The 19054-nt window shown below is 36.4% G+C and overlaps 1 protein-coding gene and 1 long non-coding RNA gene across 3 annotated transcripts in view; one reads left to right on the top strand and one right to left on the bottom strand.

Annotated features, from left to right (window-relative positions):
* Nucleotides 1-19054, top strand: part of LOC127083627 (serine/threonine-protein kinase ATM) — an 85164-nt gene that overhangs the window by 39261 nt on the left and 26849 nt on the right. For both annotated transcript variants that reach the window (XM_051023946.1, XM_051023945.1), the window contains exons 24-39: nucleotides 2218-2340; nucleotides 2679-2806; nucleotides 3854-4010; nucleotides 4181-4227; nucleotides 4298-4361; nucleotides 4797-4871; nucleotides 11944-12063; nucleotides 12306-12491; nucleotides 13425-13546; nucleotides 13637-13706; nucleotides 13817-13944; nucleotides 15818-15959; nucleotides 16045-16182; nucleotides 16271-16369; nucleotides 18218-18264; nucleotides 18542-18734. In XM_051023946.1, coding sequence (XP_050879903.1) covers nucleotides 2218-2340; nucleotides 2679-2806; nucleotides 3854-4010; nucleotides 4181-4227; nucleotides 4298-4361; nucleotides 4797-4871; nucleotides 11944-12063; nucleotides 12306-12491; nucleotides 13425-13546; nucleotides 13637-13706; nucleotides 13817-13944; nucleotides 15818-15959; nucleotides 16045-16182; nucleotides 16271-16369; nucleotides 18218-18264; nucleotides 18542-18734 — 1839 coding nt within the window. The remainder of the gene's footprint in view (nucleotides 1-2217; nucleotides 2341-2678; nucleotides 2807-3853; nucleotides 4011-4180; nucleotides 4228-4297; nucleotides 4362-4796; nucleotides 4872-11943; nucleotides 12064-12305; nucleotides 12492-13424; nucleotides 13547-13636; nucleotides 13707-13816; nucleotides 13945-15817; nucleotides 15960-16044; nucleotides 16183-16270; nucleotides 16370-18217; nucleotides 18265-18541; nucleotides 18735-19054) is intronic.
* Nucleotides 15-19054, bottom strand: part of LOC127083628 (uncharacterized) — a 53720-nt gene continuing 34680 nt past the window's right edge. Inside the window, exon 3 of the long non-coding RNA XR_007788481.1 lies at nucleotides 15-1777. This is a non-coding gene — a long non-coding RNA (uncharacterized LOC127083628). The remainder of the gene's footprint in view (nucleotides 1778-19054) is intronic.

The following is a 19054-nucleotide window of genomic DNA, read 5'->3' as shown; positions in this document are numbered from 1 at the left end:
GTTCTGACCTTTATTATTTTAGGACGTGGGAACCCATCATTATTCTTGCAAATGGTCTCCAACCCAATCCCTTAGGATTGAGATTACCTATCCCCTCCGTAGACTATCAGTTGATTATGTTCTGATGTACCTAGATTTCCCTTTAATCTACTCTTTATTAGTCGGTTAGCTCATTTTCATGATTGATTTACTTTTTACCAATAACGGCCACCCTCGACAAATGTCTCATCATAATCGATGCCATATGTTTGAGAGCATACCTCTTCCCATTAGTCTGACCCTGTATCAATCAAGTGTGCCATCTGATTTGTCTTTGAATGTATAAATGGTTTACTTGCATCCAACGGGTTTCCTGCCTCCTTGCCTTCTCTTATCAATTTCCCAAGTTTCATTATTTTTTTCTTCAAATGCTTTCATTTTCCCATTCATAGTTTGAACCCAAATTTATGTTTCAATGCTTTTTGAACAAATGATGGGATTTTCATAGTCCACAGCTGCAATAAAACTCTAATAGTGCGGAGAAAGATGTTTAGAGGAGATAGATTGAGTAATAAGTTATTTATATTTTGCATAAGACATTTTATCCTCTCTCAAAGCCATGTGTAAATCATTTGATTTGGCATCACAAGTATCAGAATGTAAGAATCACCAATAGAGGAATCATTTTAGTACTTAGGCATGGCTCAGGCGGTTGGAGTTGTTTTTGGATCATGTCGAGTTAACATATTATTTGATACACTAGTGTTGACTCACTAGCCTTATTCTTTGCTGGTGTTGAAGGTGTCGGTTTCTGCAAAACAAAAGAAAAAGGAGGAACCATAACAGAAATAAACTCAAGTTTAGAAGTTGAGTCCGAAACATGACTCAAAACAGGCGACTCATATTAAGAAACAAAACTAGGAGAAAGATTAAAAGCAGGAACATGGACTGGGTGTATCAAGGATGCTAGGGCCAAGAACCAGAAACTTAGACTCAAACTCCAAGTCAATGATGTTCTCTAGATCTTCTCCTGACGAATTGAAGGTCAACGTCTCTACAATCATCAGACGAGTATGAGAACCATCTGCAATGATAAAATAACTAATACTAGAAGGAGAGTTATAAGTTAAAAAGGTTGAGAATCAATTATCATATGATGAGTGGCACCAAAATCAAGAATCCAAGTTCTCCATGAGCTAGTATATACAAGATTCAAGGTTGAACTTGAAACCTCTAGATTTTCTTCTGACTTATTGATTTATGCCATGCAATGCGACTGTGTCTCGCTCAAGAGAATTAAAAATAGCAAACAAACAGTAGTAAAGAGCCCCTAAATGCGACTGAAAGATTGGACCAACACCTGTCTCTATCGCATTAACAATGCTGAAAGTCTGAAAAAAAAAAGCGAGCAAGAAAACAAAATACACTGGTTTTAAATGAACTACAAACCAAAATGCTCAAATTTTAGAATGAATCACCACGATAAAAAGAGGTACCTCTGTTCTACCTGTGACTGATGATAGGAGGCAGACAACACCGGGCAGGGCGGCATGTGTCCTTCACGGGCCAGTGAATTCACTGGAGAGGAGATGCATGCGGTGATGATGTCCGACAGTCTTGATGACAGGGGTGGTGATGCTTGATCCATTAAAGAAAGTGGTGATCTGTCCGGAACAGTGTTGATGTGGGTAAAAATAGGAAAGTCCCAAGACCCAAACAAGTCGAAAGCAGTGGGTGATATCCATCGACAAAAATCACGAACAAAAATTTCAAAGAGGCTGCATAGAAAGCAGCATTACTGCAATGGAGGGAAAAGTAAAAGAAACCACAAAGACGATGGTTAGAGTGTTAGCTGAAGCAAGGCCCCTAAAATCGGGAGGTCGTGTTGCCATGTAGAAAATATATCTGATATATTTCAAAGTTATGAATAGCGTACATGCACTAATAGACTATTCTAAACCTAATGGGCCTGATTAATAGACCGAATACAATTATTATAAGTATTACACGTTATTTACAACACAAAATCATTTTCTTCTGGTTGTCAGCTCGTACATGCTTAATGGCGTTTTTTATAATAGTACATATTTTCATTATGTCGTAATTGTATCTTTGTACTCTGTTTCATATCTTAGCATGATGCTTCTATTCAGACATTATTTTGGAATAAATGTGGTTTGTTGCTATATAGTGATGTTATTAGTATTGATTTAAGTATTTATTGATTTAATGATACAGTGCTTTCAGTCACTGCGAAACTTGGTGCATAACCTTTCAAAAGTTGATCTTGATTGGTTTGGGCGGGTGAAGCTTATTGATTGCATCTGTAATCTTATTTCACTCCACCCTCAATTTGGTCAGGTGATTTTTATAATTTTCACGGCCTGCTTTTTTATGTTTTTCTCGATACCGTGAGAATGTCCTAGAGATGAGAGAGAATTTTGATATGTTTATGGTGAAAATGTTTTTTGCTGTCTTATTTCTGTTATTATATCAGTATCTATCAAGATTTCGTTAGACTTACCTGAACCTATTAAAAGTTACAATTTCAGATTCAACTGCCTAATCAAAATCTTACTATTGCAAGTGTTGGTAGTAGAAAAATAACAGCACTGATTTAATCGCTACATAGTGACACCTTGTATTAGTTCTAACTTTAATACTTATCCGGTTATCCTTTGTTTTTTCTGTTTTGACAGACAATGATAGAAAGATTACTTATGATGCTCAATGATATGGATTATCGAGTTCGTTTATCATTTGCAAGAAGGGCTGGTGTTCTTTTCCAAACATGGGATGGTCATGAAGAGCTTTTTCAGGACTTATGGTAAGTTTCACTTCAAATGATCACGACACCGAAATACTTCAATTGAAATGAGTTTTTCACAACATGATGCTCACATTTATTGTTCTACCATTATACCTTATTTGAGGAAGTTTTTGGAGTTTAGGGTTGTAATTTTTGTTTTGCTTATTATTATTATTATCATCTACAATAGTAAACATTTATTTGCACTTCCATGTGTTAGGAATACTAATGTTATTGTAGTATTTGTTGTATCTGACCTTTGACTTCTAGCTTAGCTCTATTAGTACGACTGCATCTGCCTCAGGCAGTTTTCTGTTAGTTCCAGCTGTATCTTCTTTAGCAGTTACAGTTGCAATTACAATTATCGATCATTTTTCTTAAGAATTGTGATTTAGGCTTAACTCAACCCTACAAAACTAGCGTGTAAGGTGAGGATTTTCTCCACTTATAAACATATGTTTAGGTCACGTATTGTCCGATGAAACTCTTAACACACTCTCTCACGCCCAGGTGCACAAATATAAATGATGAGTGGTTTGACAGCGTAAAACCGCTAGCAGGTGACCCAATGGGTCTTAAACCGGGCTCTCATACCTTAGAATGTGTGGGTTGGGTCTAACTTATCCTTACAAAACCGGCTTGTAAGTTGAGGGACGCCACTCTATATAAACCCTTATTAGGCTCTCTATCTTTAACCAATAGTTTTGGGCGTGAAGGGGTGTATTGGGAAAAACCCTAGTCCACATTGGTTAAAGATAGAGATTAATAAGGGAATATATAAATGACACTCCCCGCCTTACAAGTAGGTTTTGTTGGGATGAATTAGGCACACTTTCCAAGACATTTGTGTAAATACCGCCCTTGAATCTCTTCAGATTCAGAATGAAAAATATTCAAATTTATTCTCCTTAGCTTCTATAAATTCTATGAATTCAGAATTCTAAAACCATGTATCCTTAGGTTATGGTGGCCACTCATGGAACCATCAATTAGTTCCCCATTCCCCAAGAAAATATTCATATAAGGATAACCATGATCATTCTTTGACTTTGGTTGTTTTCACAGTTCCAATTTTGGTGTTCCTTTGGTGGTCTATTCCAAAGGAAAAACTATCAATGCGAAGGAAGTGCTAGCTGCTGGTCCTCAGCCTCAACCTATAATGGAAACAGTTTTGATTACTCTGATGCATGTTGCATTGCATAGTGAGAAGGTGGAGTTAGAGGTAACCATATTGATGTGACATTTCTTTCTTTTGTTTACTTTTAAAGTTTTTTGATCCATTCTTGTGCTGCTGTCTAATGTTATTCAAGTGTATGATACAAAATAGTTATCTTTACTTTTTATTTAGCAGTGCTATTTGTTTCCTTTCTGATTCTTGATTACTTTTTTCAGGCTGTTTTTATGATATGTGTGGTTTCTGCCGTTGATCCTTGTCAAAGGTACACAAAATATTTCCTCGTCATTTTTAAACCTTCACTTTAGTGTCTTATCTTCCATAATTCGTTCTAGGGAATTGGTCAGCGCTGTACTTGACAATCTTTCTAACGAGCTTCAGTATTTGAGTAGAATGAAGGTATTGTTTTTGATGTCTTTGTTTTAGTTTGACCATGTGTAATGACTTTTTGATTGTAGTTTCCTTTCCTGTTTCTGTAATTTGGTGTTACCAAATGTACGTTTGTGGCATTATGTTGAAAAATGTTTAAACTCGATTTAAAAGTTTGACTTTTTCCTTTTCTGGAAAGAAAAATTTATAGTTAGATGCAAATTTAATTGTAATTTATTTTTTATAGAAAAATCCTTTTTGTTATTGAAAATTTTATAGGTAGGTGCTCATTTGCTTTATTATAGTCTCAGAGAATAACTTGATTGTCATGCTTTTAAACTGCATCCGCATTCTAGACCTTAGATTGGTGCTTACAAAAATTATTTCGTTATGCATTGGAGCTTCAAAAAGCTTATGAATACTAAATGGTTTCTTTTGACTTCAACTCTCTTTTATTTTATGCAGTATTTAGAGGAACTTTTGGGATCACTTATCTTTTGTTGGGTAGCTTGTGGTGTAAGCTTGGCTGCATTTGTTGAGGTAATTTCTTCATTATATATTTTACTTAGTATTGAGCCGTGTTATCAAATACTCCAGCGGTTTTTGGATTCGCCGTAATGGTAAGTATCAGTCGATATTGCGGGTTTTTCTGCCATAATTTTGCCTTTGGTACTGCTCTGCATAGCCTGTCAGTTGCGAAGGCAATATGTGTTTCTCATATATAGGACATCAACAAGCTGCGGGTGATATTTTAAATTCCATTTGAAATTTGATAACAAATTCTATGTTTCCAAATTGAAAAGTTGAACAATGGTTTTATTTCTAAATTTTAAAATTAGAAAATATGTTTCATATATTCAAAACAACCTTTTCAAACCAGCGATTGGGGAAAGAGAGAGATTAGGGCGACCGAAAATGTCTTTGGTGTACAACAAAAGCTATTTATGTGGATGTGAGTTGGTGACTGCCTTTGGAAAGGGAGAAATGATTTTGTGAGGGTGAGGGCAATCAGAAATGTCTTTAGTGTACCACAAAGGCCATTTGAGTGTCCGCAAGTGTGGGGCCATAGTTGGAAGAGAGAAATGCCATGCTACCATCGAAGGGTGAAACACACTCATGGGTGTTTGGTCATTTGGTCTAGGGGTGTAGTGCCTTGTGCCTGAGTGGAGACAGTAAGGAGAATGGTGGTCGCGCAGATAGGGACCATGTCCTCGCATAGCGGCGGTTGGTGGAGATGGGTGCTGTCGATTTAAATGATAGGTGACCCAAATTGTCGATATATGAGACTTGGATTTTTCATTCACCCTCTTACGCTCAACACGATTGGGCTTGATGCGCATATATAAATGGTAGGTTGCCCGAATCGGTAGGTTCTTGATACCATGTTAGATTTAGAGTTTGATGTAACTCATCCCTGCAAAATTGATTTGTAATGTGAGGGATGCCACTCTATATAAACTCTTTTTTGACTTTATCTTTAATCAATATGAGACTTGAATTTCTCCCAATATATATTCTAGGAATACTATCTGTCTAAAATATCTACAAATTTATTTAATTCTAACACTACTCCTAAAGTTGGAACAGATATGTCATATGCACCGATTTTGTTACAAATAGATACATCCCAATTTAGAAAATATGTCAGCTAATTGATCATTTCTTCCCCCTTTTCTCTAAAATCCTAATTTCTCTTTTCTTCCTCAATTCATTTTTCTTATTCTTCTTCAATAATAATTGTGCAGCAGAATCATCTTGCAATCAAGGTGTGGTTGATTCACTCGAGTGAAGAGTGAAGAATAAGAGGAGTAATCAATCAGAAAGATTGATTCTTATTCATTAAGTTTTGGTTCAGAATTTTCCATAAATTTGGTGAAATTTCACATTGGGAATTTGATGAGTTTCCAACATCTGGTATATACAACAATGACTGTGTGATTCTTGGGAAGCATAGCGTGATGAATCATCGGAAAGAATATTTTTCTGCGAGTCTCCCAATTCTGAAGAATCATAATTACGAGCATTGGTGCAAGCAGATAAATATTATTTTTTGCTATCAAGATCTTTGGGATCTTGTGAAGGAGAGAGTGACGCCGCTTCCAGAAAACACGACGCATGAAGAAAAAGCTGCACACAAATAACTGAAGAAGAAAGATTATAAAACTCTAATTATGATTCATCAATGCGTTGATTCAGATAATTTCGAAAAGGTCATTGATGTTGAATCAACGAAAGAAGCATGAGAAATTCTAGAGAAATTATTTGGAGGCGCTGAGAAGGTGAGAGAGGTGAGGTTACAAACTCACAAAAGAACGTATGAATTGCTTCAGATGGAAAAAAGTGAAAGCGTAACTGATTATCTCACTAGGATTACAAAACTAGTGAATCAAATCAAGATATGTGGAAGTGTTGGCATTAAGATCAATTGTCGCAAAGATCTTTAGGTGATTGGACCCAAAGTTTGACCATGTGGTAGTAGCCATAGATGAGTTGAAAGATTTGTCAACATTGACAAATGAAGAGTTTCAAGGGACGCTTGAATCTCATGAACAAAGTATGTCTGAAAGAGCTGCAAGCAAGTTGAAAAATGATGTGGCTTTGCAGGCGCAATCAGCAAGAGAAAAGAAAGACAAAGGAAAGTGGTTCGACAACAAAGGTAGAGGAGACTACAACAATTCGACCGGTAGAGAAAACCAGCAAGAAGGAAATTCGTTGAATAAAAAAGGACCCTCATACCAAAGCAACCACAAAGGTGGTGTTGCAAGTAAAGGGAGAGTTCGTGGTCGAAAACCTGACAAAAGTCACATTCAGTGTTTCAATTGTCAGAAGTATGGTCACTACTCTAGTGATTGTTCTGAAAAACAAAAAAATCAAGAAAATGATGCAAAGTTTGCAAAGCATGAAGAAGAGATGTTTCTGATGGTCACAACAAGATATGAAGAAAGATTCAAGGACCAATGGTAATTGGACTCATGATGCTCATCACACATGACTGATAAGAAAGATTAGTTTGTGAACATAATACTCTCAATGAAGAACATGGTGAAATTTGCAAATGACAATACTCTAGCAGGTGAAGGTATTGGTGATGTTCTGATTACGAGGAAAGATGAAAAGAGGTCAGTAATTTTCAATGTATTGTATATATCAGACATGAAGAGTAATTTGCTCAGCATAGGGCAGTTGGTCGAAAAGAATTACAAAGTGTCGATCGAAGACAAGATGATGAGAGTTCTCGACTCAGGTGGAAGATTAATCTTGAAGGCACCTATGTCTCAGATTAGAACCTTCAGGATTGAATTTAATGTGATGGAGCACAAGTGCTTTGCAACTGCAGCTAGCAGGGATGAATGAATATGACACTATAGACTTGACCATCTCAATTTCAAAGACATCAGAGATCTGAAAATAAGAAACATAGTTTCAGGATTATCAGAAATCGACATTCCAAATGAAGTGTGTGAGAAATGTGTGCAGACAAAGCAGCAGAAGAACAACTTCAGCAAGGATGCAGGAAGCAAGTCGAAAGCAATCCTTGAAATCATATACTCTTATGTATGTGGCCCTATGCAGGTAGATTTATTTGGAGGTAATAGATACTTTGTCACATTCATAGATGATTTTAGTCGAAAACTGTGGATTTACCTGATCATGAAGAAAAGTGAAGTGATTGAGGTATTTGCCAAGTTTAAATTTATGGTCGAAAGAGAAAGTGGTCAAAAGCTTAAGATTCTGAGGACTGATGTTGGTGGAGAATACGTGTCGAAAGACTTCGACACATTATGTGAGAAAGAAAGGATTGTGCATGAGATGGTGCCACCTTATACTCCACAACAAAATGGAATTGTAGAAAGGAAGAACAAAACCATCATGAATATGGTAAGAAGTATGTTGAAAGACAAACATCTATCCAAAGAATTATTGGGAGAAGCTGTGTCGACTGCAACATACATTTTGAACAGATGTTCGACAAAGAAGCTAGAAGGAATCACGTCAGAAGAATGTTGGTCTGGTGTCAAGCCTAACTTATGTCATCCGAAAGTATTTAGATCAATAGCACACAGACATGTGTCTGATCAGTTGAGAAGAAAACTTGATAAGTTGAGTCAAATGATTCTAATAGGATATCATTCAACTGGAGGATACAAGTTGTTCGACCTAGTAAATAGGCAAGTAGTGATCAGCAGGGACGTGATCATAGATGAGCTTAAGGAATGAGATTGGACTGAAAATATAAAGAAGGAGTCAGTGAGAATCTTATGTGAAGAACCAGCAAGTGAAGTCGAAAGAGAAGTTCGACAAGAAGAAGTCAGAGGTCAAACAAGCACAAGCAGACCTCAAAGAACAAGACATAAGCCTGCAAGATTACAACAATGTGTGATTACATCAGATGATTTGGTCGATGATGAAGGTGAGCTGATACACTATGCTTTTTATGCAGATGTTGAAATAGTCAATGCAGTTGAGGCATTGAATGATTTGAAGTGCATGAAGAACTGAAGTCCATCGAAGTCATCAACACTTGGTCACTTGTCAAATTGCCTCAAGGTAAGAAGGCAATCGATGTGAAGTGGGTATACAAGGTGAAGTTAAATCTCAAAGGAGAAGTAACTCGACACAAAGCAAGACTTATGGCGAAAGGATTTCTTCAGAAAGAAGGAATCGACTTCGACTAAGTTTTTGCACCTGTTGCTAGGATCAAAACAATTAAGTTGGTTGTTGGTCTAGCAAACATGAACAACTGACATATGTGTCAGATGGTTGTAAAATGTGCATTCCTGAATGACCCCTTAGATTAAGAAGTTCATGTTGCACAATCATTTGGGTTTGGGAAACAAGGCGAAGAAAGAGGTGTACAGGCTGCATAAAGCCCTGTAACAACTTAAGCAAGCTCCAAGAGTTTGAAATAAGAAGATAGATGACTTTTTAGGGAAGAATGAATTTGTGAAGTGTATAACTGAGCATGAAGTATATGTAAGAAGAAACAAGAGTGAATTGTTTATACTATGTCTCTATGTCGATGACTTTTTAATAACAGGTAACTGCAAGAAAGAGATCGAAAACTTCAAAGGTGATTTTAGCAAGAAATTCGAAATGTCTGATTTGAGCAACATTTCATACTTCCTTGGTATCGAATTCTACAAGAGTAGTAGAGGTTTGATGATGCATCAAAGAAGATATGCAAGCGACATACTCAAGAGATTTGAGATGGAAGACTGCAATTCGACTTTGACACGTGCCGAACTAAGACTACAACTGTCGAAAAACTCAGATGAAGATGATGTCGACCCAACCCAGTACAAAAGACTTATTGGGTCATTAAGATACCTTTGTCACACAAGGCCAGATCTAACATACAATATAGGTATGGTGAGTAGATTCATGCAAAAGGCAAAGATATCACATATAACAACAACAAAGAGAATATTAAGGTATCTGAAAGGAACTCTCGACTATGGCATTTTGTTTTCTATAACTGATGAAGGAAAAGAATGCAAATTAGTGGGTTACACCGACTCAAGTTGGCGTAGTGATGCTGAGGATATAAAATTCACAGCTGGCTATGTGTTTATGCTAGGTGGTGCACCAGTTGCTTGAAGCTCAAGAAAAGAGTCAGTTGTAGCACTGCCGTTGTGTGAAGCAGAGTACATAGCTACTTCACTCTTTGCATGTCATACAACGTGGATGGTGAATTTGGTCGAAGAAATTACAGCGAAGAATCATGAAGCAATTATCATGAAGATCAACATCATGTCTGCTATAAATCTGGCAAAGAATCCGATAACGCATGGAAGAAGCAATCACATCGAAATGAGGTTCCATTATCTTCGAGTGCAAGTAGCAAAAGGGAAGCTGGACTTGGAACAATGCAGAATTGAAAATCAGATTGCAAACATCATGACAAAAGGATTGTAGGTCGAAGTGTTCAAGAAATTAAGATCTATGATGAATGTAGATAGCTTATTAGATACAACGAATTAGGTGGTGTGTTGAAAGTATAATTTTTTGTGTCCAAGCATCATTTCGACAGAGTCGAAATGTATAGTTGTCGAAATGTATAGATGTCGAAATGTCGAAGAAGTGCATCTCGACATAAATTTTGACTTAAGCTTTATTTGTTTGTTATAACGGAGTTAGTTAGGTTAGTTGGAGATTGCTTGGTGTGCAAGCAATCTCAGCCTATAAAGAGGGCGGTACCCTATCATTGTAAAACACACAGAAAGTAATGCAGTTGCATAGTTGAATAAAATTTTCAGTGTGAAAAGTAGAGAAGTTTTTCTGCAGAATTATTCTTCTTCTTCCCCTTTTTTTTTTCTAAAACCCTAATTTCTCTTTTCTTCCTTGATTCATTTTTTCTTTTCTTCTTCAATAATCATCGTGCAGCAGAATTATCTTGCAACTAAGGTGTGGTTGATTCACTCGAGTGAAGAGTGAAGAACAAGAAGAGTAATCAATCAGAAAGATTGATTCTTATTCATCAAGATTTGGTTCTGAATTCTCCATAAATTTGGTGAAATTCCACATTGGGAATTGGCGAATTTTCAACAAGAGGTGCCTGAGTTGAGGATCCAAGTTCTAGTGAAGAAGACTTTGCAACAAAGACAATAAAATTACTATTCATAGCAACAACGACAATATGTGATGTAATTTGCATTTGTGGCACTAAACTTTTAGTTTCAACATTAGTGGCCCAACCTGCATTATTGACACCACCTACCAATTTTCGCAAGGAATCAGAGGGAGTGTAGTGAAACTGAAAGCGGAAGAGGCATCCTACCTACCAATTTTCGCAAGGAATCAGAGGGAGTGTAGTGAAACTGAAAGCGGAAGAAGAGGCATCAACAAATTCGGATCCATACATGATCTACGTGCAATTAGAGACAAAAGAATGCTAAAAAATCACCAAAAATGAAAAACTCCTTGGAATGTGGCAGAGGGGGCCCATGCGGTGGTCGGTGCTGGAAGCTGGTGGCTGCAGAGGCGCATGGGGAGGACTATGGCTGCAGAAAAATGACCGGCATGCTTGCCAGAAGATTTCACGGTGGTGGGTTGCTGTGGACAAGGGCCCAACTAGTTATAGCAAGCTTGAAAGTGTATAAAGCTATGTTTAGACAGATGATACATAAAAGAAGAAAAATGCCGAGCAGCCCTAGGATGAATTACTACTGTTACCAAATTTTGTGTACTCATATCACACTATTTGGATTTATAATGGTGTTAAGATAAAATACTTGAATGTTAATGAAGACGCACTCACCTAGGAAGTTGTATATTCTAGGAATACTTACAACATAGAATATCTACAGGTTTACTTAATTCTAACAGTATGTTTTGTCCAACGACATTTAATTTAATACTGTTCTTGTGCTATTTCATCTTCAGATTCCACTACATTTAATTTAATACTGTTTTTGTGCTATTTCATCTCATAGAAAGCATATTTTTTCAAGACTTCCTTATACATTCCCCGTGGTAATCTTTTTCTTGATGAATCAGTGTGATAATGTAAAACATTTTCTATAGTGAAATTTTTATTTTCATAGCGGATTTCATTTGCTGTATTCTGATGAAAATTGTCCCTGGTATTAATAATTGATTTCATGCTCTACAGACAAGGCATCTTTTTGTACCAGATGCAGAACCTGGTCATTTCCTTCAGTATTGTTGTCCATGGCTTCTTCCTGCTCTGCTTCTTCATCAAAATAGTTCTGATCTTAATTGGGTTACCAAGGTGTGAGCAGTTTCCATAGCTGCTGTTATATTTCATGTTAATATATAAAATGGAAGCTTTTGGATTTCATTCTGTAGGAAATGAAACTTATAAAGGCTTCAATTAGATGGTGTTATGCTTTCAAAATAGCCATTGGTTAAAAGATTAAAACTTTGCACCATCTCTTTCATTGCCTTCCTAGATCATAGATTTTAAGTGCAGTGTCTGTATGTTTTTTTCTCTAACTAAGTTCCTTTTTGCAGGTCACTTGTCAACCTATGACAGTTCTTATAAAACACCACTTTGCTTCGATATTTTCAATTTCTATGGCTTTGCATTGCAGTAAGAAACCAGGAGCAGAGAGGGGAACTCTTGTGCTTCAGAGTTCTATTCTTGATTTTGGTCAGATATCTGAGAATGAACGGGACAAACTCATAAAGAGACATATGGTCTGCTTCTCTGCTCTTTAGGGCTGGCTTATTTTACATAAAATAATATTTATAGATGACAGTCTTCTCTGTTTATTGTAACATTTTAAGGGACAATTATCTTTTTTATATGAATTCTTTAAATGAGGAGAAAATGACTTTCCTTCCTTTTAACTTAATGAATAATAAATATTTTTAGAAAATTCATCAATTTATATAAATAGTGTTTATATCAAAATATTTTTCAGGAAAATGTTTGTTCTTGAAAAAATTTAGATATAATTTCAACTTTTGGGCCCAAGTCTATCCCAAAAGCTAACTCATGGTGGTGAGGGCTGTCCCAAACTTATAACCCCTTCTCTATGCCGGGAATGGATATGTGAGGGTGGCTTGATAATATGTTCTTAGAGTTTTAGCCTTGCTTAATTCAGTCCTTAAAACTAGCTCAGGGAGAGAGGATAGCCCCCCACTTATAAGTTATAACCGCTATTTTGGCTATATCACTAGTCAAGGTGTAGGATCTCTGATAATAGTATCTACTTATAACTTTTTGTTATTTTCTGCTCAAAACATATTTTAGTAACAATTGCTTGCTCAAACCCCAACATTTTTGCTTCGTTGTTCTGTGAAAACAAGTCGACTGTAATTTTGATGTGTTTTTGTCCAGTTCACACTAATATGTTTTGCATTTATATATATGTAATTTTCATATGCTGTGGCTTTAAGTGTGGGTGCTGATATCTATTAAACATTATTATTCCCAATATCTTGTGAGGTGGACTCATTTTAGTCATATTTGTATGAAATTAATGTAAAGTTATACAGCTTATAGTTATATAGCACCCATTAACATATGCAATACAAATATTCTTTATCATTAATTAATTGAGTTTCTTGTGGAGATATTTTTGTTGTAAGTTTTAACATATTATTTTTCATCATCTGTACATTTAGGTTTCTATTGTCAGCTGTATTTTATCTCTGTGCTCTTGTTCTTCCGACCCTGTAGTTCCTTTCTTTTCCAAGGATATAGTGTCACTTGAAATTCAAACAATTGTTGATGGATTTCTGGACTTGTGAGTTATCTTCTCTACCTTTGTGCTTATATTTAATCCAATTACTATTTGTATCTTGAATCTTTATATATAATATATATTGAGATGTAGGGATGGAAGTCACACAACCGCTGCTGTTGCTGACAAGATCAACATTTTTCGCCCTGATAGAGTTTTTATGGTACTTTTTATTTCATATAACTTGATGAACCCATTCAGATATGCTTTTCCTTTTTTCTTCGATTCCTGCTTTGGTGATTCTAATGAACTCAATTGTTTTGTAACTGCCAGTTTTTGGTAGAAACTCATTATAAAATTACAGCAGCGTCTCATTTCAGGCATAAGTGCCACCGATTGTCTGGAATTGAAGTGCTTATTAGTGTTCTTGGTCAAAGAGTTACCGCTTTAAGCACATCCAAGTAAGTTAAATGGACAGAGCATGTTTCTATTTTTTAAGATATTGTAAACTAGAAGTCTAATGTGCATCCTTGAGTAGACGGTAATCAATTAAATTGTCGTGCATTTTGTTAAAACAGTCTCAGAAGTGTCAACTTATGTTTGTGCTAGACTTTCTTTGATACAATTGCCTTTAATCAGGGTAATGAATAGCATGCTATAGCAGAGGAGCCGAGGGTGACTGCTATAGCACCCTCTGTTTTATAGCACCCTCTGTTGTGTCAGGTTTCATTGTAGCAAGCGATGCAGCTGCTTTTGTGGCAAAAATAGCAGGAATTGTCGCACTATCCCGCAACTGCATGTTTGGCAGCTGAATTACTGAAAAAGCCCTGAGAAATTAAACACTAAGGGCATTTTTATTGGGGTATTTGAGGGGTTTCCGCCTTAAAACGTACCGTAACAACTTTGCATGTTTTAGGGCTTGTTTTGTGCTTCACTCCCATATTTCCCCAAGTCTCTTGCACTGTCCAGCGATTCTCTGTCTCTCATTCTCTCTCTCCCTCTCTCTTTTGCAATGGTCTCGTCTCTCTACATCTCTGACGAATCTCTCTTTCTCGAGTCATCCTGAATATTGGGGAATAAGCTTCCTCACTTTGCTATTTCTGAAGGACCCCTAATAGTTCTCCCTCGAATGTTTCGTTTCACTTTTTTGCTCATGATTTTCTCCTAGTAGTTATTGTTAAGAGTTCCACATTGGATAATATATGGTCTGAACATGTGTTTATAAGTGGGGGCAATCCTTACTCTACCAACCGGTTTTGTAGGGTTGAGTTAGACCCAACCACATTTCTTAACATGGTATCAGAGTATGGTTTAAGATCCGGTGGGCCACCTACTATGGTTTCAGCTATCGGGCCACCCACCATTTATTTCCACGTTTCAGTTGTCTAGTCTTGAGCGTGAAGGGGTGTGCTAAGAGTCCCACAACGGATTATATATGGCCTGAACATGTGTTTATAAGTGGGGACAATCCTCACTCTACCAACCGGTTATGTAGGGTTGAGGCCCAACCACATTTCTTAACAGTTATTAATTGCCTACTCGGGTTTTTTAATATATCTTTTTTTGGATATTCCAAAGTACAAAAGGGGTATTGTTAATCTACACACACGCACACGCGTCCTTTTCATGTTTTTACTGATGTCACTTTCTTTAAGGCTACCCCTATGCATCACTAGATTCTACAACAGACGTTGGCTTTCTTCTTTCCAGAACTTCTAATCTGTATCATATTTATAATCTTGAGTTATCATTGACTATTTCCTTCCCTTTTATACCTTTGTTTTTGATATATCCTTTGTCACTATTCCTAAGACTATCTAAGAAGCATTATCATTACTTGCCTACAGCGAACAATATTTTGTCATATTTATAATCTATAAATTCTATAATTAACTTCTCTACCTCCTTCTACATGTTTCCCTCCTGATTAAAGTTAAGCTTTTAATTAGGCTTTGGCCCATGAGCATAAACTTGTTGGGCCCTCTTCTTATTCGACCCATCCGATAGACTTTGTTGGGATCCTCTATCATATCATATTTATCATAGTATAGATGGAGTAGAATAAGGTCTAAATGATCAACTAGTTTGAATTGGGTCAAGATCCTCCTGTTAATTTTCTCCTTGTACTTTCCTTAGTTGTAGCAGATTGGTTGTTTTCACCTAATCCCTGTGTGTGTCTATATGTACACCTTTAGGTATGTATATATGCTATTTACGAATCCGTCCAGTGCCCATTTGATCCATTTCTTACAAGCGTCAGTATCAAATTTGAAGTTTGAAGTTTTGATCTGTTTATATTTCATTTACTTTTTCTTAAATTTTGAATGAAAGCAGTTATCTTTTCAACTTGATTGGACCGTTGATTGAATGTCCTGCTTTACAAGACCAATGCTGTCATATACTTTCTGCATTGTTGCTATCTTTTAAGAAGCATTTAACAGCAGATATCACTCGTATGCTCGGGGAACAGCTCCAGGTTTATATTGTTTCATATTTACAATGTTTTCAATTCATTTGATTTTTTATTTTATTCCAGTATTTACAATTTTTGTTCTGTTCAGTTCCTTGTTTCAAAGTTAGTGGTGTGTTGCGTTCCTGCCGAAAGGAAAGAATCACATGATAGCTCTGTAACAAGAGCTTTATCTCTGCTCCATATGCTTACTTTGGATTCTGATCCAACTTTGCATGATTATGTCAAAGTTAGTTTCTTCTGTTCAACATCTCTCTGTTGTTTTAAGGATCTGGTCTTGTTATGCTTTATGGATGCATAATAAATATTTCTTGCAGGAATTGGAGCCATTCCCCGAATTAAAAATATTTGACGAGATACGGAATTTTCACGAAGAATTATGCCAAACTTACTCTATTCGTGACCACATATTAAAGGTAAAGAATTACTCCCTCCGTTCCTTTTTAATTGTAATTTTTTTGACTTTTTACACATACCAAGAAAGCTAATAATTGTTGTTACTTTTTAAACTATAACTTTTCTTTAGCCTTTTAATTATTTTGATATACTTTTTTCTCTCTCCTTAATAAATAGTTAGGGATAATTTTGACAAAACTATTAGCGTTGCTACTTTGAACTTTGAAAACGACGATTAAAAAGAAACATAAAGTTTTCACAAAAGCGACATTTAAAAAGGAACGAATGCAGTATAATCTACTTGCATATTTTTGAACTTGCAAAGGCCCATGATTACAAGCCATTCTTCTAATCTACTCAAGCACTAGGAGAAGCCTCATTTAAAAGCATGCTATCTAGGGAAAGAACCAAGTTACTTAAATACTCTATCAAGCATCCCATACCACTTAATGTAAGACTTGGTTTGGACACTCCCATGAGAGTTGATATTCTGGCGGCTGCACTCTACGACGCTTTACTTGGTCTTTCCTGCCAGCCCTTCATTAGGAAGCCCTTTCTGAGCTACTGACAACCTTGCTCTGATACAAACTTATAAGTATCCCGACACTTGGAGAACCCTGCCTTAAAAGCTAGCTATCAAGGGGAAGAACCAAACCCCACTAAAATATTCCACCAAGCATCCAATACTACTCCTTGTTGGACTCGGGAACCGCATAATATCCAAGTCCCTATCATCTATTTTTTACATATTTTATGCAACGCTAAAACTATTTTCCATTTGATCCTGCCTGCTACTATTGGAAAACTTTTCCTGCAAGTTTCTATACTTTTCAAGTGCTTCTGCATCTCTCTGGGAGCCACGAAAACAACCTATAGTTTGTTTATGGCACTTCACCATTTTTGGCCTCCATTACCGTCCTCTACAGTGCTGGAGCACATTCCGACAATGTTATCCAACAAAATTACCACTATTCAAACTGCTGTGTGCCATCTATGTCGTCTCAAAACATTCGTCTCTTTGGAGCTTTGAGAGATTCTCAAGTTTTGGAACCCCCCCACGTGTGGTGGCCTAGCGGCCTATCTGGCAACCTTTTCTATATAAATTCTAACGATTTAACTTCCAACTGCTGCCTTTAGTTGTGCGTGCTGGAACCTAAAGTAATCTTTCTGGCACCCTTTTTTCACTTGTGCACTTTGCTTCTACAGTCTGGTTCGTAATCCAGCCTTATTTTCTTTTTTTATAACGCAATGACACCACTGTTTCTTGTGCAAACAGCCCTTTTCCGTTATATTTTCTATCTCCCCGATAAGGATTTGTGCTCGTCTGGTTTCGATGTAACTTATTATTAGCTCTTAGTTGGTTGATGTTTCTGTCCTATTGTGCTCGTGGTTTGTTATTCATCCATCTACTGCTACTTTTTCCTGTTGGTGCTTTTCTTAACTTTCTTTTCTACAATCTTATATGGCTGCACCCAAGTTACACCCTTTGTAACAAGCTTAAAGATTTAGCTTGAGGGGAGTGTTAGAATAAAAAAAATCAAATCCATATATTTATTATTAAGTTTTGAATGAGCAAATCATATCAATTAGCATTCATTATATTTATTGTACTTGCTGTTATAAATAGAAGTGAGTGTGGTATGATTTAGACACAACAGTCAGACATTTAACAAATACAAGCGATATAGCTTTTCAAAATAATTAGAAATGTGTCTTGTTTTCAAAGTCTGATTTTTATTAAAGCTTTAACAAATACTTTCAAAAGAAAAAGGATATTTTAATAGTATGTTTTTTAAAGAAAAAATCTTGAGCACTGAGGTTTGCTTATTCTCTTTTAACTTGTTATCTGTCACACTGTTCATTTTCAGTTTGTAAAGAGGTCTTGCTACCTTCCACCAAGGTTACTTTTGTCAAGGTAATTTCTTTTCTCAATAGTCATTCCTATTTTTTATCTTTCATTGTTTGCTATTACTATAGCCTGCAATTGCTTTCTGATATTCAAATATAACTAAATTAGTCTTAATTTCATGCAAGTTATACTGTGTATATGAGTGTTTCTAGAGAGAGACAGAGAATAGGAGGACGAGTATTTACTTAATAAATATTAGATGAAAGACATTATGACTTGCATTTTGGTTATGTTATGTTGAAGTTTCTGTGATTTGTGATTTTTGAATACGACTTATCTTCAGTCTCCAGGCATTGCATAAGAAGTTACTGGTTGAAGAAACCTTTCAAAGAAGAGGGAGATCTGAAGGTCACTTTAAGGACAAGTATTGGCATGGTGACCATGAAATTGTGCATGCAGTTTGGACACTTGTTCACATGTGTGGCTCGGATGATGCAAATGGTGTCAGAGAATTGGTTTCAGATTTCATTTCTAGGGTATGGCAGAGCGAGGCATTAACAGGAGCTTCATGCTGTCCTTGTCTTTTCACTTATGCATCACACTTGCGTTTCACATGTTTACTCTTTGTCCCTTTTATTCCCTAAATTTTGTTATTCATATATGTCTCACAATGAAATGGTGTATGGGACTTTGGGGTGGTAAATGGCAAGTCATGGCTGAGCATGGCTTGCTCCGTGGCACCCATAGCTCAATGGGTACATCCCTTCCTCCAGAAATTTTTTATACCAGTGATTGAACAGGGATCCTTTCCCTAGGAGACACAGGCCGCTGCCACTTCTAGCATTCTATTTGGTTT

Source organism: Lathyrus oleraceus, chromosome 5 (assembly GCF_024323335.1).
Source record: "Lathyrus oleraceus cultivar Zhongwan6 chromosome 5, CAAS_Psat_ZW6_1.0, whole genome shotgun sequence".
Classification (NCBI taxonomy): domain Eukaryota; kingdom Viridiplantae; phylum Streptophyta; class Magnoliopsida; order Fabales; family Fabaceae; genus Lathyrus; species Lathyrus oleraceus.
The sequence above is the reverse complement of the archived record's forward strand: the minus strand, read 5'-3'. Positions and strand labels throughout refer to the sequence as shown.